Consider the following 23915-nt stretch of genomic DNA (forward strand, 5'->3'; position numbering starts at 1 on the left):
CTCCATAGTCCGCCCGCGCCGAGTTTCGCGATGTCGCTGGGTGATGACGCCAGAAAAGGAAGGGTTCCTAGAGCGCCAGGTCACGTGAGCGGGACTCTTCGGAGCCGGTATGGAGGAGCAATCCATTGGGGACAAAGTAGCGGGGGCGGGCGGGTTTAAAGTCGTATCAGTAGGTCAAACCATTCAGAAAGAGGGGGCCGTAGTTTTGGTGGGGAGAGAGGCGCGTGAAGGCAAGTCTGGGAAACAGCGAGGATCGAACCATCTGCAGGCGGAGGCGCGGGGAGAGCAAGGCGGAGCTAAACCATTGTTGGATCTAATGGGGGGGGAGGGAAGCAGTTTAGAATGGGGGCGAACCATAATCGCGAAGTAGGGGGGAAATCAGTGGTTCTGAGGGCCAAACCATTTGTGGAGTGGAGGGGGGGAGGCATGGTCTTGTTTTGATGTCTGACCTGATGCTCTCGTCTCCTTTTCCTGCTTTCCCCCTCTCCACTAGTGTGCATTTATGTGCACCTGCCCTATTGTACCTGCATTGCAGGGGGTTGGGCTAAATGACCCTGGGGGGATTCCTTCCAATTCTACAATTCCGTGATTCGGGCTCCAGTCGCTGCAAGCACTGCAAGTAGTAGCTGCATGTTCTGCCTCTGCAAATACTTCCATCCCTCGATCCAGGAGGAAAACCCCACTCAGGCTTTGAAGGGGGAAGTGCTCGGCATTTGGAAGGCAAAGCACGTGAGAAGAAGACCAAAAGTATATTAATTGCTAACAGCATAAGAACTGCCTTGCTGGATCAGATGCTTTTGGTTTTGACAGGAGGCCACATGCTAGATGTTTCCTCCCACCTTAAGCACACACCTGTTGTTACTGCTGCCTGTTCTAGACGGTCTCTTTTTAGCTATCTCTGCTAAATCTGTATATTTAATAAGTATTTTATATTGCCTTCCTACTTTGATTCATATTTTTATTAGTTAAGCAATATACTGTATAAACTTGTCAAATAAGAATAAACATTTCTGCCTTCAGCCGTTGCCATAAAGAGCAGCTGTGGCCCCTTGGATGATGTTCCATAAAGATCGTTGCAGTCTTTGCTCATCATAAAAGCCGAATCCTGTGCCTCGGAATCGCTGGAGATTGGCGTTTGTTTGCTAGGCTTCAGGGACTGTACATGAGCTCAGAATGACGACCGTAATGAGGACTTTAAGGTATAACTTTGTTGTATTTAGTGGGATCATTGTTCCTTGTGCTGTCCGGGATCTAGAACTGATACGGCCCTTTTCCACAGTGCTTCTTGCATTCTTGTACATATTCAATGAAAGCACATTGCATTGTTTCTCAGTAAATCAACAGTAAGCATGCAGTCTCATGCATGCTTCTGAATACCTTTTGCTGGAAAGTAAAAGGTAAAGGACCCCTGGACCGTTAAGTCCAGTCAGATTTGACTATTGGGCCAAAGGGAGCCGGCGTTTGTCCACAGACAGCTTTTCCGGGTCATGTGGCCAGCATGACTAAACCACTTCTGGTGCAACAGGACACCATGTGCCGCCTCCATGAGAAGTTAAGAGGGTGGCAACACAAGAATAGGCCTTTTCTGTGGTGGCTCCCCATTTTTCAGAATGCTCTCCTCAGGGAGGCTTGCCTGGCACCTTAATTACATATCTTTATATGCCAGGAAAGAACATTCCTCTTCTCCCAGGCCTTTAAAACCGTGCGAGGCCTTACTGTCTTTGTTTGTGGCTACAGTATGTATTTTGGTGTTTTTATATTGTAAATCACCCAGTGTTCCTTGGATGAAGGGCTGTATAGAAATTTAATAAATAAAATAATAAATAGAGTGAAATTAAGGGCTGCACAGGTGTTAATCTTGACTAAAACAGCAGTTCATTTGGACATGTTTGATCCCAGGATCTAAGAACCCTCTTAGGGGAAAAAGAGGCTGAGGTTTGTTTTCCTCTGTTACTTCAAAGAAAATGTGAGCCAGAGTGAATTCGGATAGGTATTGAACCAGCTTCAAAGCCAGGATTAGATCTTCAAAGCTGTGACCTCCGAGGGCTTTTAATATATATGAATAGAAATTGGCTCCCTTTCTTGTTACTGAATCATCACCTTAAAATGCCAGCCAGGTGCCTGGAAAGCACATTTTTTAATAATAATAATAATAATAATAATAATTTTATTATTTATTCCCCAGCCACTCTGAGCCGTGCTGTGTTAGGGCAGGTGGTTGCCAGCTGATAGAGACTACCCCAGGGCTAGATATTAATTCACATTGTAGCTTATATATTTTTCCAGGGTACATTTTTTTAAAAACAAAAACTATTATTTCAGTAACCTTCATGGCAGTCCTGCATGAGAGGCCAAATGAGTACAACTTGCACAATGCCAGCTTTCAGTGGAGAGAGGAACTACGGTAAATCTTGACACAGCTGTGCCTCACCCTTAAGTACCAAACTCTATCTGAAGACACCCTGCAACCCCAGATCCAAAGTCTGCTTGCATCTGTTTTGTAAGATGCATATATTGTAAGATATATTAATATTGTAATCACAGAATGACAGTAAATTTAATTAAATAAATAAAGAGGGAAGGGGGAAAGATTGCAGCTTATATAAAAGAGGCATCTAACCCCCCCCTTCTGTTGTCATCATTTCATCAGTATTTTCTGGCATTACATTCTTTTTCTGGCTTTCTACACACCCTCCTGATGCCTGGACTAGCAGTCTTAAGAGCTAGCAACTCGCTGCATTTTAAAATGAAAGCCGAGACGTGAGAGACGCTGAAATCTGTGGGCAATATAAATTTCATGTTCCTTACGTTGCTGCTCCTTGCTATTTGAGGCCAAGCCTGTTTACTAAATTGCACTGCCTTTTTCCTTATCAGAGTTGGGTTCTACTCAGAGATATATTCTTGTTGCTGTTTCTGGTGTGTGTATATGTGTTCTTAAAGAATCTTTATCTGTGTGTCAATTTTTTGCATGGATTTTACAAGTTCTCTGAATCGGTTTCAGGGCTTTGCGGTTAGGGGCCTTCTCCGGACTCCTTCCCAGGACTTCTGGCCTCCACACATCCACCAGGCAGTCCAACTCCAACCGGACATCCATCGCTTGCATGGCCCGGCAGAAGTACGCCCGGCTCTATCCAGTGCTTCTGGTCAGGCCTGACGGTTCTACATTCCATATCCGTTACAAGGAGCCAAGGCAGATCCTTTCGGTTAGAGTTGCTGTTTATTATTCATTCAATTTATAGTCCCGCTGTTTATGAGACGGTCCCAGGGCAGGTTACACAGCGGCAGGACAGAACATTAAATACAACCAGAACGTAAGAAGATAGATAGATAGATAGATGTTTATTCGGCATTTGCGCCCATCATACAATACAAAACAGAACAAACGAGAATCAAATAAAACAACGGCACCGTACAAGCCGCAAATAAGGTAACACAACTCACAAGGACCAATGTTAACATTTCCGTAAAAACATATCTCAGAGAAAGTTAAAATTTAGGCATTAGACTAAAACCAGTGTCCTATTTCGTTTTGGAAAACATATTTATAATTATCAATAATCGGCTAACTTCCCATTTCGTCTCTTATACATCTACATCTTGTAGAACCCAAGCAAGATGTAGGTCAACTGGCTTATCAGCAATGGACTGAATTATCGGATTTAATAAACGTAAGAAGCAGGATCAGGCCAGTGGCCCATCAAGCCCAGCATCCTGTTCTCACTGTGCAGAACATTTAACAGTATGCAGGCAGCGCCATATACACAAAACAGAAGCATTAAAACACAAGAGGAAAAACAAGTGACTGCAATTCAGCAAGGTACAGATAGGCAGTAAGCTATAAGGAAAACAAATGACTGGCAGATTAAATCAGCTCCTACCAAAGATCTGGACAAGTCTAGTTTTTTTGCTCAGAGAAAGAAAAGGTCTTCCAGGTGTCTGAGAGAGCAGCAGATACACATTCCCGAAATGCATTTAAGAATCCCGGGGCTAATAGGTCCTGTGTTTGACCTGAAATATATTGGATGCCCACTGTGGTGGTAAACACTTCGTATTGTAGGCTTCTCCATGCAAAAATAATTCCCCGCACGCAGAGAATTAGCATGTCAAGGGGAAGGTTTCTGGCTTCTGTTCCTTTCTGACATGCTCTTTCCCCCCCCCCTTATGTGTAGGAAATTATTTTTGCCTGGAGGGAACATTAAGCCATTTGATTCCTCCCACCAGCATTCTGAACAGTCCAGACACAAGCTTGCCACTCGCATCAGAAGTAAGGTTCCATTAGGGCAGGACACTGGCCAGATTTATGGAGCCGTTACAATTATTGTGTGTAAATCTTTGAGAATTATTTGTTTTAAAAGTATACCACTTAATAGGTGGCGCTGTGGGTTAAACCACAGAGTCTAGGGCTTGCTGATCAGAAGGTCGGCGGTTCGAATCCCTGCCACGGGGTGAGCTCCCATTGCTTGGTCCCAGCTCCTGCCCACCTAGCAGTTCGAAAGCACGTCAAAGTGCAAGTAGATAAATAGGTACCGCTCCGGCGGGAAGGTAAACGGCGTTTCCGTGCGCTGCTCTGGTTCGCCAGAAGCGGCTTTGTCATGCTGGCCATATGACCCGGAAGCTGTCTGTGGACAAACGCCGGCTCCCTTGGCCTATAGAGCGAGATGAGCACCGCAACCCCAGAGTCGGACACAACTAGACCTAATGGGCAGCGGTCTCTTTACCTTTTTCTACCACTTAATATAAAAAATCTCTAAGCTTTTTACATAAAAACAATAATTTAAAAAAATCCATTAAAGTTCCTCAAAACTAGATCAGAGCAAAACGCAACTGTATATATATCACAAATGAAACTGAACGGTGTGATGAATATAAATTAAGAGTCAATAAATTCCAGACACTAGGACACATCTTCACTGCAAGAGGAGATCACTAGAGGTGTGTCAACTCTGTTCAAGGAAAACCTTTTGACCGTTGCACATCATCTACCATATGCGTCCAAGAAGCTGCATACAGCTTGAAAACAGCGGGCATTGATCCTGACCATCCATGAGGGGGCTGAATTGATTGCACACCAGGACTAGTAACTTAATAATAGAATAGTATTTTGGTTTCTAAAGGGATTTCTCAATGTCTTTTCCACAAGCTGCAGACTTAACATTTGAAGCAGCAATCGTTAAATACTTCTCTTTCAGTAGCACCCGGAGGCGTTTGCCTCAGTAAGGATACCCCTGCTGAATTTCTACGGCTGGTAAAAGGAACAAGACCCTGCCTGCAGGGGAAACATGGTGATTCTAAGTTTCTATGTATGCATAATTCCGTTTCCAGATACCTGTGGACATCAACACCCTCCCTGACGCCGAAAGGAGAGCCCGCTTGCGGAAACGGGACACCACCAAGCTTAAACCCAAAGAGGAGACACGTTTCGAAGACGACTTTAAATTGGACGATTACAGAAAGTTTTGGAAAAAGAAATGAGATCCGTCCCCTGGGCTGGAAAACCAGTCACAATCAGATACTTAATTTTACATTTTTAAGTTGTAAAAATGTCCGCAAATAAAGAGATGTCTTCTGTTTCCTTAGTATTCATGTTTTATTTTCTGGGCTGGGGATCCATAAGTGGCTAAGTGTGATTTTTGCCATGTCTTGTCATCCAGTGGAAGAAATCTTGTTGATTGATTAAGACTAGCTTCAATCTTATGCACAGTTACCTGGGAGAAAATTCCATTGATCTCGGAGCTGGCTTCTGAACGGACATGTATAGGATTTTATTGTTAACATACATTTGAACGAGGGTTTTGGCTATGATTCAGAAGAAAAGGTAAGCACCATCGTGGAAGAGGCATTTCCTCCTGTGTAGAAGAGAAAGGGGAAAGCTTATTCTCAAAGAACGTTGCTGCTGCTCTTGGTTTTGCAAATATGTCCTTGAAAATCATTAGCAGTCCTGCGTGTTTACCCAGATTATTAATTTCCACCAGGGTTATTCTTTAGTAAGCGCATTTGTAACTGCAGCCTAAGATTACCCTAAAGTCTGCTGTCCAGTTAATTGGGGACATCTTAATCAAAAGGCTTTGAATCAATAAACATGAAGTTATTCCCTTTTTTATTATTACCATTCATTTAAATGCTTCATTTTTTTTCTCCCCCTCGGTATGTACAGTCACTTAAGTTTAAAAAAAATGGGCAGACGGTCCTTGAATAACTTTCTCAACACCATACCATTCTTTATGGGTGGACTTCACCTGTTCAGTTTGCCTGTAATGCATCTGTTAAAAGCACAAAACTTCTTTCCATTGAAGGAGGCGAATCTGGCAAAGAACGTAGGAAATGGTTTTGTTCTGCATGAGATCAGTGGCCCACTTTGCAGGGCTATAACAGGACCAGATGCAGAGGAAGACTGCTTTATTGTCAGAAGAGCTGACCCCTTTTTATTTTTAGGCTAAGGGGGAAGGGACAAGATTTTGCTGAAATTAGTGTTTGGAGGGAAATAGGAAATCATGGAATTATAGAGTTGGAAGGGGTCCTGACGGTCATCTAGTTCAACCCCCTGCAATGCATGACAGATGGCCATCCAACCTCTCAGGATTAACTGATTTCATTAAGGCTTCCCTTTTCACTAACCCAAACACTGGCTCTTGTGCATTTAATAATTATACAGATTTTTTTTTCTTTTTAAAAAAGGTGTGGGTAGCTTGTGCGGGAGCAACAAAACTCTTACTGAAACGCCCCCCTTCCGCTTCAGATGGAAGAATTGACAGCTGCTGTGCTTCCACGTGCTCTCTTGTAAAAAATAATAATAATGAGATTACTGTATTAGTTACTGCTTGTAATTGCTGTACGCAGCTCTTTTACAAAACAATGCAAACAGATCGTAAAGCCTTGAAGAACGTGCAGTTTAAATTTTAACTAGAGGGAAGGAGGAAGTGCGTGTGATGGAACGGGCGAGTGACTTCAGAGTTGTGGAGTTGGGAGGGACACCGAGGGTCATCTAGTCCAACCCCTGCAAAGCAGGAATCTCAAGACATGGTGTGTGTGTGTGTGTGTGTGTCCCCCAACCCAATTTGAAACCACACCTTTCTCCATGTGGGGACGAGGGCTTAGACAAGCATCTGGCTTGTCTATAAAACAAGAATGTTTCTAGCAGGCCTGATTGAAATCAATAGGCAGGGAGTTCCACAGAGCAATTTTTACCAAGGATGAGGGTTACCGCCGCCACCCGCCACCCATTTGCCCAATGCGGGGCTCCTGTGCAACAAAGGCAGACTTCAAGCCACTGAAGTTCCCCGCAAGATCACCGCATCCCCATGCCCAGAAAGAGAGGCGCAATCTTAAGTAGTTACGATGACTGCGCAACCCATCCTGCGGTTGGCAACCCCCCTCCCAGCAACTTGGTGCGGCCCGCATCCCCCCCCCCAAGCAGGCGGCGCAATGGTGTCTCCCAAGCCTTGCGGAAGTTGCTGCAGGAAGCGGGTTTTGCGTGCAGCACGTGAGTCGCAAAGTGGAGGAGGCTTTGGCGGGGTGGGAGGGGGGAGTTGCTTTGCTTGCAGAAGTGGGAGGGGGAAGACTGACAGTTAAGAGCAGCCCCCCACCCCCAGGACAGAATGGCCGGAGTATGAAAAAAGGTACGGGGGGGGGGGCTATGGAGCGTGTGCCTTTATGTACATTTGTCTTATCTGTTACTCCTGCGTTGCTGGGGGGTTGGGCTAGATGACCCCAGGGTTCCTTCCAACTGTACTGTCTGTCTGTCCAGTTACAGGTGGGTAGCCGTGTTGATCTGCCATAGTCGAAACAAAATAGAAAATTGTTCTTGGTATGAGCTTTCGTGTGCATGCACACTTCTTCAGATATACTGAAACGTATATCAGTGTATTTGAAGAAGAAGTGTATATCAGTGTATCTGAAGAAGTGTGCATGCAAACCTACACACAACAAAATAAAATAAAAAATTCACACGAAAGCTCATGCCAAGAACAAACTCAGTTGGTCTCTAAGGTGCTACTGAAAAGAATTTTCTATTTTGTTTTGTCTATCCAGTGCTTCCCCCCCCCAAAAAAAAAATGTTTTGGGGGGTACTCTCATTTTGACTCAAGAAAATCACAATTTTATAGTTCGAATCGGGGGAAATAAATACAGAAAACGGACAAAAGTACAAAGTTACAGGTAGGTAGCCGTGTTGGTCTGCCATAGTCAAAACAAAACAAAATTAAAAAATTCCTTCCAGTAGCACCTTAGAGGCCAACTTAAGTTTGTTCATGGTATGAGCTTTCGTGTGCATGCACACTTCTTCAGATAATACTGTACACTGAAATGGAAGTCACCAGACCCTTATATATAGTGAGAGAGTGGGGAGGGGTATTACTCAGAAGGGTGGTGGGAATGGGGGATCGGCTGATAGGTGTGGAAAACCTGTTGATGACTGTTAACGACTGCAATTGGTCTTACAGGGAAAGGCAAGGGGTGAGATGGCTAAAGATAGCTTTATCATGCACAATGAGATAAGAATCCAATGTCTTTGTTCAGACCAGGTGTCTCCATGGTTTTAAGTTTGGTGATTAGTTGCAATTCAGCCACTTCTCTTTCCAGTCTTTTTCTGAAATTCCTTTGTATTAAGACAGCTACTTTGAGATCTTTTATAGAATGTCCTGGGAGATTGAAGTGTTCTCCTATGGGTTTCTCTGTCTTGTGATTCCTGATGTTTAGGGGTTTGCGTACCCCCAGAAAAAAGCACTTTATCTATCTATCCATGTAATCTGCCCAAAAGCAAGCCCTGCTGAGTTCAGTGGGACTTACACCCAGGGAAGGCGTGCTGTTAGGCTGCAATGCTACGGATACTGATTTGAGAGTATGTCAAAACTTGGCGGGACTTTTTCCCGAGTAAATAAGCACAGGCTTTCCCTCGTTGAGACACTTGGGTATCTTAGATTGTAGCTTTCTTTAATTTCCCACCCCACCCCCCTTCTTGGCCTTGAGAAACCATGCTTTATCCCCACTGGGTTGTTTGTCATAATTGACAAACACGGGAGAGATGTTTACAGGTAGGTAGCCTTGTTGGTCTGCCATAGTCAAAACAAAATAAAAAATAAAAAAGATTCCTTCCAGTAGCACCTTAGAGACCAACTAAGTTTGTTCTTGGTACGAGCTTTCATGTGCATGCACACTTCTTTGCAAGTGAAGACGGTGAAACCTATGCATTGTTTCTTGGTGGGGAGCCCTAGGGAACACACTCCAGAACGTACGTTCTGAATAAAAGATGCACAAGAGCAGGCGGCCAAATTATTTTGGAAATCACACCCACACACCCTGGTGCTCTCCAGATGGTTTGGGCTGCAACACCTACCGTACCATGCAGCGTTTATTGAAGCCTGCTGTCAGAAGCAGGGCACTGGGGTTTCCAAGCTGTCAGATTTGTACTAACCTGCCCAGATTGTTGTCATTTAAGTCATGCTGTAGAAGCAGGCAGCAAAGTCACGTATTTGATTATTATTTTTTACCTTCGGAGTTGTTGCTGTATTTAGTATTTGTTGTTGTTGTTTTGAATAGAGTTCAGAGAGAGTCACTCTTGCTTCTATCTGAAAAAAAATATCTTTGCAAGCATGAAGTACAGCTAAAGCATCTCCTTTTCATCTTAGGAAAAGGGCACTGTGTGTGCTCATAAACACTCTAAGCTTCATTTCTTAAAACAAAGACTTTTCCTTTCAGAAAGGGACTACCTGTGGTCATATTGATTTTGCTTCAAGGACTCTTAGTAAAGGCTTTGTGACTTGTATTTAGGGTTGTGTGGCTCTGCTAAGGCTTGGAATGCCTGTTGTGTTAATGTATCCAGAGTAAGCGTGTTTTGATTATTGGCCTTCTTGGATAAACATACAAACCCAGTTCTTAAATTGATGCATTATTTCATTTACATCATAGAATTGTACAGTTGGAAGGGACCCCGGGGGTTCCTCTAGTCTCACCCCCTGCAATGCAGGAATCCTGCCCAAAGCTGTCTCTGGGTGGGCTTGAACTGCCAGCCTTCTGGTTAACAGCCATGAATGTATGCAAGGTGTTGTGAACTGTCCAAAAATGGGATGTGCACATTTAAGCTATTTTTCTTAAGAGTAGTATTCAGCCAAGTGAATGGATCAGGGCTGGGGAATCTCTGACCTGAGAGGAAGAGGCGAAAGTGGCTCTCTGGGTCTCTGGATCTGACCCCTGAGACTCTCCAAGGCTGCATCCCCTCACCAGATCCACTTGGCACCCTCCTTGGGCATATGGGTCTGGCTGAAATTTGCCCTTGAAATCTGATGGTGCCTCTGGCTCGCATGGATGGAGGAAGGTTAAGCACATGGGAGCGAACTAACATTGGCTGCTCCTCCCATTTTTTGCCTCTGGTACTCCCCATCACTGGTATGTGACCTCCTCCACCTCCGAAAGATTACTTAGAAGGGAATGTGGCCTTTGGGCTGTCTCTTCCCACCCAGGCAGTATAGAAGTTTTGCAGCTTAGAATTCACAGCTCCCTGGGCTCTGTCACTAAGTCCACGCAAATGTAGTGAGCAAAGTCACGGCCACTTTTGAAAGCACAACAGAATACTAAAACTGTAACATTTCTTAAGGCTGTTGCTTTCTCCGTTTTCCATGTCCAGGCGCCTGAGGATTGGAGTTCAACTTGAAAAGAAAGGAAAGAAAGAAGACGTTCTGGGCTCGTTCTCTCCTCTCCTTCACCATGTTTGGCTCGTCCCGAGGGGGCGTGAGAGGAGGGCAGGACCAGTTTAAGTGGGAAGATGTAAAGACGGACAAACAAAGGGAAAACTACCTAGGTATGGAGATGACCCTCTGCTGTCTTTTGACTACTGAAGGCTGAGCTAGCTATGTGCTGAAATGACTATGAGTCTGCTGTGAGAAGTCCTGAGAAGTCCTGCAGAGGAGATGAAATTCAGTTCCACTGTCTGAAGGGTTTAGGTGTGGCGGAGGTGCGGGGGGGGGGGGCCTAAGTGGAGAGGACACTCGTTGCAAAAACAGCCAAAATGTGAACGGAGGCAGCCTGAGCTTTGGACCTTCGCATCATCTTGTTAGAGGTCTCGCGCGCGCTCTAGACCTGCTCTGAGTTTTGTTTTCGTTTGTCTTTCTCCTTTTATTTTATTTTATTTTATTTTTTTAATTTTAAAATAGCTTTATTTAATTTCAGACTTCTAAAATACAACCGTATCAAATCAACCAATAGAAACAAACAAACAAACAAACAAACCCCCTAAGAAACATATAATCTAGACATTATAATCCACAAAAAATAATATTTGAAAAAACAAAACACACAGAAAAAAGTAAAGAATTATAAATAACAATTAAAAATTGACTTCCAATTGTCTGTATATCGCTTCCCTTAATAATGAAACAAAACTTGCTATACCTTATACAATGATTGTAAAATATATAAATAAATAAATATATCCAAACAAAGATCTAAGGCTAAGGCTGAGTGGAAATATGTGGAAGACTATCTGAAAAAAGAAGGTATAAGAACGGATTTGGTGATTTGCTTAGATTGAGATTATGTGGGGAGATTTATATGAAAATGTGAGCTATTTATTTTGTCTTTCTCCTTTTAATGTGCAGGGAACTCTTTGATGGCACCCGTAGGCCGGTGGCAGAAGGGGAAGGATCTCACATGGTACGCCAAGGGGAAGAAAGGGGACGCACCTCTCTCCCGGGAGGATGAGCTGGCTGCCGTCCGGCGGGCAGAAGAGGAGGCCATGATGGCAGCCTTGTAAGTCTTAGACCAGGGGTCAGCAACCTTTTTAAGCAGTGGGCCGGTCCACCGTCCATCAGACCATGTGGTGGGTCGGACTATATTTTGAAGGGGGAAAAAGATAAAAGAACGAATTCCTATGTCCCACAAATAACCCAGAGATGCATTTTAAATAAAAGCACACATTCTACTCATGTAAAAACACCAGGCAGGCCCCACAAATAACCCAGAGATGCATTTTAAATAAAAGCACACATTCCACTCATGTAAAAACACCAGGCAGGCCCCACAAATAACCCAGAGATGCATTTTAAATAAAAGCACACATTCTACTCATGTAAAAACACCAGGCGGGCGCCACAAATAACCCAGAGATGCATTTTAAATAAAAGGACACATTCTACTCATGTAAAAACACCAGGCAGGCCCCACAAATAACCCAGAGATGCATTTTAAATAAAAGCACACATTCCACTCATGTAAAAACACCAGGCAGGCCCCACAAATAACCCAGAGATGCATTTTAAATAAAAGCACACATTCCACTCATGTAAAAACACCAGGCAGGCCCCACAAATAACCCAGAGATGCATTTTAAATAAAAGCACACATTCTACTCATGTAAAAACACCAGGCGGGCGCCACAAATAACCCAGAGATGCATTTTAAATAAAAGCACATATTCTATTCATGTAAAAACACCAGGCAGGCCCCACAAATAACCCAGAGATGCATTTTAAATAAAAGCACATATTCTACTCATGTAAAAACACCAGGCAGGCCCCACAAATAACCCAGAGATGCATTTTAAATAAAAGCACATATTCTACTCATGTAAAAACACCAGGCAGGCCCCACAAATAACCCAGAGATGCATTTTAAATAAAAGGACACATTCCACTCATGTAAAAACATGCTGATTCCCGGACCGTCTGTGGGCCGGATTGAGAAGGCGATTGGGCCACATCTGGCCCACGGGCCTTAGGTTGCCTACCCCTGTCTTAGACACAGTCGCCTTGCTATGTTTGCTGCCCACAGGTGTAACAGCAGCTGTGTGTGACATGAACACCCCCTCACCCAGTTAAGAAGAGTTGTCCTTCCTTCTAACCCCGTGATCATCAAAGCCGAGAGATTATTTCCCTTTTTATACCAATATATATATTTATCCCAATAATTTTTATTGGTTTTCTAGTCCACCTCTGCCAGATTTTGTAACTCTCATTTGTATTTCTTTTAAGGGGTTATAAGAACGTGAAGAAGCAGCCGACAGGACTAAGCAAAGAGGTATTTATATATATATTAAAAATATTTGTTTGTGTGGAAAATATATGTGTGTCTGTGTGTGCATGCATGTAAACATGCTTGATCCCAAAGCTCAGAGTATACATATATGAAAACAAGGGTTGTTAACTTATTTAAGTCCTTTTGCTTAATTAGTCAACAGCTAGTTAATCAGTTAATGGATTGTATTTCAATAAAAGTACTTATTATTAAATGCTCAGTATGTTCCTTTGAAGGCGATGAAGGAAGGGCATGTTACAGAATCTAGAGAGCGATAATATTTACAATTTTAAAAATACAAATATAGAAGGAATAGTGTCTTTTGATATATTGCATCAACTTGGAAATTTGAAAAAGGAAAAAAAGAGAACAATGACGTTTACTCATTAGAAAGGATGGGCTTTGTTGGCTTAAGGTTTCATTAACCAGGTGGCAGCCCTAATTAAAGCATAGAGACTTAACAATGAGGAAACGGTCCAAGTGTCTCTTCCCAAAGCAGCTTAACTCCTGGCATTAAACACCAGCCTTGGCTATCTCAGATATTTTGCAGGTCAGAAGAGGGGTTGGAGGGGAGGGCCCCCTGCTTGAGTTCTCCCACAGGTACTCTTTCTCCAGCAGAGGTCCTCAGACTTTTTTCTCTGGGCCACACCTTTCAGAATAAAAATCTGCTCGTGCGCCACCGAATTTCTGATAGGAAATACAATTGAAAACAAAAAGAAACAGCTCCCAGCAGTTCTTGGATTTACAACACAGAACACAACTACTTTATAATATGATCGTGGGACGTCCTTAAAACAATGCAGCTACTATATATAAGAAAGCAAATCTTTCCCAAAATATAATTATAAACGAGCCTCTTACATACGTACCTTACGTATGCATACAAAGTCGGAGAGAGGCGTGAGCTTGCTTTTGCCAGATAATCTAATTTATATTACATCTGAGACAAACTAACTTTCATCTCATCAACTCAAAGAAGAAGCCTTTCTCTTTTCTGATCTTGATAGTATACGACACTGAAAACAACAACAAACTTTATTTGCATAGCCTACAGGCCATTTCATCAAGAAGACACATATTACGGATACTAGTAAAAACCCTATAAACCAATAAGGTGGGCTGAATCACTGAAATGTTTAGATGTTTCTTTGATTGTCCTTGAATCTTCCTGCCGCTCTCGCCATCCTCTCCTGCCACATCCTTTGGGAACCACTGCTCTATAGCAGGGGTGTCCCAACAGGTCGATCGGGATCGACTGGTTGATCCCGTGGAGGTTCCGGTCGATCGCGGCTCCTTTTCCTTTGCGGTGGCATAAGAGCTTCCAGCCCCGGCCCCTCACCCCATCCTCCATTCGCGCATGACCGTTTGAATGGGAGACGGAATTGTCGCTGTGAGGCTACCATATTTTTCGCTCCATAGGGTGTACCGGACAATAGGGCGCACCTCGTTTTTAGAGGAGGAAACAAGAAAAAAAATATTTTTCTGGTTTTCCTCCTCTAAAAGCCCTGTTTTTTTGAGGATCAGCTAAAGGTTTTGCAGCTTTTTTTGCAAAGGGAAAAGCCCTGGTTTTTTTGAGGATCAGCCAAAACTTTTGCAGCTTTTTTTGCAAACGGGAAAGCCCTGGTTTTTTGAGGATCAGCTAAAAGTTTTGCAGCTTTTTTTGCAAAGGGAAAAGCCCTGGGTTTTTTTTAGGACCAGCTAAAAGTTTTGCAGCTTTTTTTTGCAAAAGGGGAAAAGCAAAGAGGAAAAGCCCCGTTTTTATGGGGTTCAACTCACATTTCTGCAGCTTCTAAAGGAAAGGGAGCCATTTCTACAGTTTCCAGACAGATAATCCAATCAACCAGTCACATGTCTGGGGAAACAAACAACCTCCCTCTGCAGCACATTCAACAATGGAGGCCTGGGCAAGAGGGCGGGGCTGAAAGGGAGCCGGGACTCGTATCTCTCTCCCGATCTCTTGCTGATCAGCTGCTGAGCGGAGTCCTTTCAACACCCCCTTTTCTCTTTGTAAAATAAAAAGCATGATCCTCTTTTGGCCCCTGGGCAATTCGGCTCCAGGGACCACCATTTGCTCCATAAGACGCACAGATATTTCCCCTTTTTAGGAGGAAAAAAGTCCATCTTATGGAGCGAAAAATATGGTATTTCTTTTCTTAGAGAGCTTTTGGTGAGTGACTTCTCCCCTTCCTCCTTTACTAAATTTCGACATTCTCTTCTCCCAAAAAGAAAGCTCAACAACTTTGACCTGAACCGCACAAAAAATGGGGTAGGTCACTGCCAGTTTTTTATTCTGTGAGTAGATCGCAGTCTCTTGGGAACTGGACGTCCCTGCTTTATAGGAAAGGGATAGGGAACCTCGAGCACAAAGACTGAATGCAGCCCCCCAGCCCCCCCCAAATCTCTCTGCCTGGCCCTTGAAACTCTCCCACCCTCCCAGTTGCTGCAGCCACCCCTTTCCCATGTGTCATTGAAGTCCAGTAATTCCTCTGGATTGTTTGGATAGAGAGCTGGTGTTGTGTCTATAGAAACTCCACATCCATTGCTCTGCCCCACTATTGCCTCTGGCTTGTGGCCCCTGGAAGGTTACCGATCAGGGAAGGCGGCCCTCGGTCACCACTCTGTTCTGTACAAGGTTATCTTTGTGCTAGCATTACACAGGTTCCAGCTAGCGAGCCAGGCCACGGTCCTGCAATCGGCTCCCCTCCCAAACTGTGGCAAAAAAACGCCTGGGTTCTCACCTTCCATCTACTGCTGTGGATGCTGGAAAGGGTCTAAAACAGGCATGGCCAAACTTGGCCCTCCAGCTGCTTTGGGACTGCAATTCCCATCATCCCTGACCACTGGTCCCGTTAGCTAGGGATGATGGGAGTTGTAGTCCCAAAACAGCTGGAGTCCCTTCACCCGGAGATCCCAGGTTGTCCTCTAATACCTTGTCTGCAAATATCTTTGCAGGATCTTGCCGAGGTCTGCAAACGTGATGGAGCAGAGCGTGACGAGAAGGCGGTGGATCGTGTGTTGGGCCTGGGGAGTTCGAGGTAGCTGCTGCTGCTGCAATGGACTCGAGTGGCCCTCCCAAAGGACCAATTATTTGTCTGTCTTGTGTTTGGAAGCGGCATGGCTATTCCTGCAGGCTTTACGCCGTGTGCATGCCTTGTTCTGTGTACATCTCCATTAGTCTTTAAACCAGAGCTTTCCAAACTGTGTGTCGCGACACGTTAGTGTGTTGACTGTAGTGTGTAGGTTTCAGTTACAGGTGGGTAGCCGTGTTGGTCTGCCATAGTCAAAACAAAATAAAATAAAAAATTCTTTCCAGTAGCACCTTAGGGACCAACTAAGTTTGTTCTTGGTATGAGCTTTCGTGTGCATGCACAGAACTGGTATCTGAAGAAGTGTGCATGCACACGAAAGCTCATACCAAGAACAAACTTAGTTGGTCTCTAAGGTGCTACTGGAAAGAATTTTTTATTTTATTTTGTTGTGTGTAGGTTTGTTATGCAAACGCTCCCCATGCTTTTCACGGGGCTGGAAAGGGGCTAGTTCAACCTCTGGTTTGATAGTAAAACTGAATTATTGTGTGATGCATGCCTAAAAAGTGTGAAAAATTTGGAAAGCTCAATTTTAAACCCTTGAGGTCACTTCCAACTCTGTGATTCTATGATTCTGTTTATAGCGGTACTTTGGTTCTCAAACTTAATCCGTTCCGGAAGTCCGTTCCAAAACCAAAGTGTTCCAAAACCAAGGCACACTTTCCCACAGAAAGTAATGTAAAATGGATTAATCCATTCCAAACTTTTAAAAATAACCCCTAAAACAGCAATTTAACATGAATTTTACTATCTAACGAGACCGTTGATCCATAAAATGAAAGCAATAATCAATGGACTGTACTAGAAAATAAATAAGACAGTATTGTAGATGATAAAAATTAAAATTATCTTTTTCCCCCCTTACCTGCACTGATGATAGTCATTGTTTGGATGGGGGGCTTTTAGCCATTTCCGCAGACACACAATCAATCAATCCATCAATCTGTAGCTGAACTGGGTTCCACACGGTCACAAAAACAAATTAACCGAAAAAGCCTCAAAAACAAAAGCGCCAAACTTAATCCGTTCCGGAAGTCCGTTTGACTTCCGAAATGTTTGAAAACCAGGGCGCAGCTTCTGATTGGTGCAGGTGCCCCAGAAACAATACTGACAGCTGCATCAGATGCTCGCCTTCTGAAAAAATGTTCGAAAACCGGAACGCTTACCTCTGTGTTTTCAGTGTTTGGGAACCAAGGTATTTTTTATTTATTAGAGTTATTACCCTGTAGCTCCCTCCAAAGGAGCCCTGGGCAGTTACATGTAGAAGTCACAAGAGGTTTACCCCTTTTTAGCTACTGTTGATTTCAATCATCTCTTGAATGCATTTAAGTAATGCATTTTTTATATATATATTGAGAATTTTAATGTTTTTTTTAAAAAAATATTTTTTGTAAACCACTTAAAGGTTTTCTTAACATTCGAGCGATATATAAACTTTGTTAAATGAATGAAATTTATTAACAAAGACAGTAGTGGTGTAGTGGTTAAGAGCGGTAGACTCGTAATCTGGGGAACCGGGTTCGCTTCCCCGCTCCTCCACATGCAGCTGCTGGGTGACCTTGGGCTAGTCACACTTCTCTGAAGTCTCTCAGCCCCACTCACCTCACAGAGTGTTTGTTGTGGGGAAGGAAGGGAAAGGAGAATGTGAGCCGCTTTGAGACTCCTTCGGGTAGTGATAAAGCAGGATATCAAATCCAAACTCCTCCTCCTCCTCCTCCTCCTCCTCCTCCTCCTCCTCCTCCTCCTCTTCTTCTTCTATTGCTTCATAGGAACCGATTAAGGAACGAGAAACAACAGTAATATCCCACTCTAATTTTTCCTTTCAGGTGTGACGCGAGCAGGATGATGTTTTCCAAAGAAGACAAAGAAGCTGCCAAAATGGGCCTTTCAGTCTTCACAGTAAGTTATTGGCATTCCCTCTCCACCTGTGGGAATATACTTTTCAGGTGCGCTCGCACCTGTGGTTATTTGTGTTTATTTGTAATTATTTGTGCTTAATTTTACTGTATCCTTCCACCTGGAAGGAAAGGTAACAGCAGGATCCGGCAGGCGATTCACTGCTGGGATCCTTCCACGGACAATTAATGCTCCAAACTTTGAATTAGGCAACGGTCAGTTAATCTGCTTCCTGCCCAATTTAGGGCAGCAACAGAGTTGTGATTGGTTAATGTATTAATTATGACATTGGTTATTCACTCAATAAATAGCTGCCGCTCCCTGTTTGTGGTGGTGGAGAACGCGCGGAAAAGCCCAGTGAGAAGAACGTTGCGTGACAAAGCTAGGCAAAGTGAAAGCGAAACCATCCACGCAGGGCAGCCAAAGCCGTTTCCCTCCAGACTGCAGTCTCAGTAGTTTTATTTTCATTTTTGCTTTTAAAGTCTTTTATTTGGCCGTTCAGTTTTGGCCACCTTTAGCTTTATTTTCCTCTTCGGAGCTTTTTGGACCAGACAGACGCTTGCAACCATCTACGAGGCAAAATCTTCACGGACTCACAGAACTCAACCCTCAGATTGCAGCCAGCGGATCTCTTCGCTCACGGCGCGGTGGGAGCAGGCTCCAGGATTACCGGCCGTCCCATCCGCAGGCTGCCCCAACAACCGGTGCCTCGTGTGAGGCGATACACGGGAGGCACTGAATATTCCTACATCCACCTCCGGAAAGTGAGGCACACCTTAAAAGTGTCGGATGCCACTGGCCAGCACCCCATTCTACATTTGTCCGTGTATTCCTAAAATATACCAGTTTCCCCTTTCCATTGACAAATGCCCACTGTGGTGTACAGAAGATTAAGAAATCTAAAAGCATGCAGCTTGAAAAACACATGTATAGGAATCACAAAATACTGTTGTATCTGCTGGGAGATCACATTTCCCTTTTCTGTTCCCTTTGTCGTCATTTCTAGATCCTTGATGACTTTTCAGGGCATATTACTCCCCACGAGGAAGCCCACAAATTCCAAAGCTAAACATAGCACATGCAAACCGCAATATGTTCACAATAACGGTCATTTGCTGTGATACCCAAATAGATAGAAGTTACTGCAAACCACGGTTTCCTTCTGCACCCGAACTGGAAACCATGGACTGCATCACTTCAGGCTGGTTGGATGTCTGTTTGAATTCTCCCTTTTAACTTAGGAAAAAGAAGCTGAGTGTGTTGGGCAACATGCTAAGCTGACCTCATTCTCGCAGGCATCCCACTTTTCTCAGTGTAGAGATTATCACTCCCGAGGGAGTGTTGAAACATGCATATTTCCCCCCTCCACAAACTGAGCAGAAGGGCTCTACCCATTGGAAAAGCTGTTTTCTCCCCCAATAAGCATCTGTCTAGGTCTGGCGAGGATTTTTTCATTCTTGTGCCTTGTTTCCCCTCTGAAACCCCAGCACCATCGAACAGCAAGCAGTCCAGAGGCTTCGGCTACCAAGAAGAAACCGGATAAAGAAGAGGAAACTGCAGCTGCCGAGTAAGAAACCTCCCAGGCGTCCCCTTGTCTCTCGGGCCTAGGGAAATCATAGAATTTTAGAGCTGGGAGAGACCCCAAGGGTCATCTAGTCCAACCCCCTGCAATGCAGGAAGGGCAGGTGTCTTCCTGAATTCACGGAGGAGGCCCTCAAACTGGGCAGGATCCTGAAGAGAATGAAAGATGGGGTTATATCCAATGTAAAAAGAGGAGGCTGGACTCCAGACCACCCCTCCCCCCAGCATATTAACTTTCCATGGGCTAGCTCAGTTGGTAAAGCATGAGACTTGTAATCTCAGAGTCATGAGTTCGAGTCCCACATTGGGCAAAACATTCCTGCATTGCAGGGGGTTGGACTAGATCAGGCATAGGCAACCATCGGCTCTCCAGATGTTTTGGCCTACAACTCCCATGATCCCTAGCTAACAGGACCAGTGGTCATGGATGATGGGAAATGTAGTCCAAAACATCTGGAGAGCCGAAGGTTGCCTATGCCTGGACTAGATGGCTCTTGAGGTCCCTTCCAGCTCTACAATTCAATGATTCATGCGCAAGGAGCTTTTGGCATGTAAGCGGATATCAAATGGGTGGTGTGGTATAGTCCTATTGGGAGCATGCTATGAACTCACCTGGTGCCGATTTAGGATTGGAGTGCTCAGTTCTGGAAGCTGCTCAAATTCTGTACAGTCATACCTCTGGTTGCGTTCGCTGCGGGTTGCGTTCGTCATGGGATATGTATGCACCGAACCCAGAAGTACTGGAACGGGTTTCTTCTGGGTTCGGTGATTCGCGCATGCGCAGAAGCGCCGAATCGCACCGCGCACATGCGCAGGTGCGGCGCTTCAGGTTGCGCTCTGCTCATGTTGCGAACGGGCCTCCGGAACGGATGCCGTTTGCAACCAGAGGTACCACTGCATCTTGAGCTGGCCTCTACAGAAAAGGTTGGGGGGGGGGAGAGAGAGATTAAATCTATTACTCTCTTGCCTTGCAGGCCAGAGCCCAGCAAGAAACCCAAAAAGAAGAAAGAGAAGAAGAAGAAGAAAAAGCACAAGAAAGAAAAGAAAAAAGAGAAGGAGAAGCACCGCAGAAAAAGAGAAGATTCTTCCTCCTCTGCCGCCTCTTCTCCAGGCGACAGAGAGAGGTACCTCAGTGGGTTCTCGTGGGCAACAGCCGTGGGTCTTCCATAAACAGCTGGGTTAGGACAACTTGCCAGCACATAGGAAGTTGCTCTTTTCTGAATCAGACGCCTGGTCCGCCTCGCACAGCATTGTCTACACTGCGTGGCAGGATCTCAGGCAGGGAGTCTGCCCAGCCCTACCTGGAGATGCTATGGCTTGAGCCCTACCCACTGAGCTGCGCTCTTCCCCTTTACTGATAAACGTATATCTTTTTTTTAAAAAAATAAAATTTTATTGTTTTTCAAAATACATCAAATTACAGCCAATTCAACACCTAACATAAAATACATTAACCCTTGCTCTGCCGAGCTACAACTCCCCTCCATCTCGTCAGCAGGTTTTCTAGTCCATTCTCAACACGCAGTTTTTATCACTTCATATTAAACTATGTCAAAGGTTTATTCCAGTCCTACTAGTGTTTTTAAACTTCCACGGTTCACTCTTAAATATTCCACAAATTTACTCCAATCTCTCTGAAACCTCGAGTCATCCTGGTTTCTGACCCTACCGGTCAGTTTTGCAAGTTCCGCATATTCCGCCATCTTCGTCTGCCACTCATCAATCGTTGGTAATTCCTGTAATTTCCACTTTTGGGCAAGCAATGTTCTAGCTGCAGTTGTCGCATACATGAACAATCTTTTGTCCTTCTTAGCTATTTCTTCTCCCATCAACCCCAACAAAAAGGCTTCTGGCTTTTTTGGAAAGGTATATTTAAGATAAACGTATATCTTGTAGGAGGAATTGGGGCCACCCCAGCTGGCTAGAAAGCCACAAGGAAAATCTGGGGAGCTAGCGAGCGATAACTCCTTTTTTTGTCATTGTATTGTCGCACTTTTATAAAAACAAAAACAAAAACTAACAGTGACTGGCTCAAGGTCACCCAGTGAGCTTGTTGGCTGAGCAGGGATTCGAACCCCGGCTTCCCAGTTCCTGGCCCAGCACCTTAACCACTGCACCACCCTAGCTCTTTCCTTTAAAGGTGTGGTGGTAAGCATTTTTCCATTGCGGAATCGACATGGCCCATGGCATGAGATATTCTGCCTTAGTACAGGTTGTAGGAGCAGGAGAACATCTGGGATAACTTCCTCTTCTGAGGGAAGGGCCATAGCTCAGTGGTTGGAGCATCTGCTTTGCATTGCAAAAGGTCCCAGGTTCATTCCCCGGCATCTCTAAGTAGGGCTGGGAATGTCCTCTTCCTGAAACCCTGGAGAGATGCTGCCAGTCAGTGTGGGCAGTACTATAATAATATAATAACAATAAATTTATTATTTGTACCCCGCCCATCTGGCTGGGTACTCTGGGTGGCCTCCAACAGAGATTAAAATACATTGAAATATCACAGGTTAAAAACTTCCCTAAACAGGGCTGCCTTCAGGAATTTTCTGAATGTCAGATAGTTTTTTATCTCATTGACATCTGGTGGGAGGGCATTCCACAGGGCAGGTGCCACTACCGAGAAGGCCCTCTGCCTGGTTCCTTGTAGCTTTGCTTCTCGCAGGGAGGGAACCGACAGAAGGCCCTCGGTGCTGGATCTCAGTGTCCGGGCTGAACGATGGGGGTGGAGACGCTCCTTCAGGTATACAGGACCAAGGCCGTTTAGGGCTTTAAAGGTCAGCTCCAACACTTTGAATTGTGCTCGGAAACGTACTGGGAGCCAATGTGGCTCTCTCAGGACCGGTGTTATATGGTCCCGGCGGCCACTCCCAGTCACCAGTCTAGCTACCAGTCTACTAAGCTACTTGACTCAGTTTACGGCAGCTTCCTGTTTCTCTTGCAGACTAGGAAGCAGGGGTGCAGAATAGTACCTGCAAGCATACTGCTTGCAGGCTGAAGTTTTTCTCCCTCTCCCTCTCTTGCTTCTGACCCTTTCTGTGCTTCCCTGGGAACTGCTGGGCGTCCTGATGATCTGACCCGGCTCTCCTCTGTGCTTGCAGAAAGAGACGACCCGCCACGCCTCCCGAGCGCCATCCATCATCCTCCCGGCAGGCTGGAGCCAGCTGCCCTGACAGCCATTCATCACCTGCCCAGGAAGAACAGAAACCACCCAGCAGGTGGCGCCGCAGCCCAGCCTCCTCCAGCGGCATCGAGAAAGGGACCCCCGGCAACCGACCAGCCACAAAGACACAGGCCCCCAGCCGCAGAAGGAGGGAGGGTCGAAGCAACAGCCGGTCCCCGTCTCCTAGGGGCAAAAGCACCGGGCCCCACAAGCGGCGGAGGAGCAGGTCCCCCGCATCTCGGGGAGCCAAGAGGAGGCACGACACAGATTCCGATGACTGAGCTTTCGTCTGGAACCAAAGAGGCTGCGGCCTTTGTTTTGGGGCCTCTCTCCTTGGCCGCTAACTGGATCTTAAAGTCACGGCTAATGTCCCAGAGGTCCTTCTGGAGTCTAGCAGGACGTCATGAAGGCTCCCCCCCCCCAAAAAAAAAAACAATTAAACGTTTGTACCTTAAATGCCTTTGTGAGAAACGCAGCTCAGAGTTTAGGCATCTGCCTCTGACCCCTTTGAAAAAAGCCGCGCGGTTGAAGTGATAACTCTTCCGACGAGGGTTTTTAAAACGCAAGGAGCGAAGCTTTTGAGTTGCGCAGAGCTCTTTTTCTGGCATTGTATATTCGAAAGAGGGGGGTGATAAATGTCCAGAGCAGCTCATGTGTGCTAAGCCATAGGAGAAATGTAAAAAAACCCAAACAGACATTATATTGATGTGTTACACACAAACACACACACGTACACTCAGTCCACAAAAAAAACCCAACAACTGTAAAGAGGGTTGTGTGGGGTAGATCAGAATCCTTTATCAAAGCAAGAAGAGTGAATTACATCTGGGAGGCTGTCCTGCTGCAGAAACATCCCTCTCAAGTTCATGAAGCCTAGTTTGCAGTGTTTTTATTATGTTGGAAGTAGCCCAGAGTGGCTGGGGCAACCCAGTAGGATGGGCAGGGTATAAATAATAAAAGTATTATTATTATTATTATTAGTAGTAGTAGTAGTAGTAGTAGTAGTAAATGACATAAAAGTAGGATTCTAAGCCGCCCAGGTTCCTTTTTTTGTTGATTCATATGGATCTCTTCCTTATACATCAGCAACAAAGAATCTTGTCGAAACAAAATAGAAAATTCTTTCCAGTAGCACCTTAGAGACCAACTGAGTTTGTTCTTGGTATGAGCTTTTGTGTGCATGCTTTTGTGTG

The 23915-nt window shown here is 44.8% G+C and overlaps 2 protein-coding genes across 4 annotated transcripts; both read left to right on the forward strand.

Moving 5' to 3' along the window:
* Positions 1 to 4: 4 nt before the first annotated feature.
* Positions 5 to 5579, forward strand: MRPL55 (mitochondrial ribosomal protein L55). Of its 3 annotated transcripts, none has more exons than XM_033165455.1 (4): positions 5 to 107; positions 1035 to 1199; positions 3002 to 3203; positions 5323 to 5579. In XM_033165455.1, the coding sequence occupies exons 2-4, from the start codon at positions 1174 to 1176 to the stop codon at positions 5470 to 5472; spliced, it is 378 nt and encodes a 125-aa protein (XP_033021346.1). In that variant the 5' UTR covers positions 5 to 107; positions 1035 to 1173; the 3' UTR covers positions 5473 to 5579. The 3 variants fall into 3 exon arrangements, with proteins under 3 accessions (XP_033021346.1, XP_033021347.1, XP_033021348.1); XM_033165456.1 differs by having other exon boundaries at positions 20 to 107; positions 1021 to 1199; XM_033165457.1 differs by having other exon boundaries at positions 44 to 107; positions 1040 to 1199.
* Positions 5580 to 10631: 5052 nt separating this feature from the next.
* On the forward strand, positions 10632 to 23105 carry C12H1orf35 (chromosome 12 C1orf35 homolog). The gene is made up of 8 exons (XM_033165956.1): positions 10632 to 10792; positions 11589 to 11739; positions 12960 to 13005; positions 15955 to 16037; positions 17915 to 17987; positions 19472 to 19551; positions 20540 to 20689; positions 22661 to 23105. Exons 1-8 carry the CDS (start codon positions 10699 to 10701, stop codon positions 23001 to 23003), a joined length of 1020 nt encoding a protein of 339 aa, XP_033021847.1. The 5' UTR covers positions 10632 to 10698; the 3' UTR covers positions 23004 to 23105.
* The last annotated feature ends 810 nt before the right edge of the window (positions 23106 to 23915 follow it).

The sequence above is a fragment of the Lacerta agilis genome, chromosome 12, assembly GCF_009819535.1.
Source record: "Lacerta agilis isolate rLacAgi1 chromosome 12, rLacAgi1.pri, whole genome shotgun sequence".
NCBI lineage: Eukaryota > Metazoa > Chordata > Lepidosauria > Squamata > Lacertidae > Lacerta > Lacerta agilis.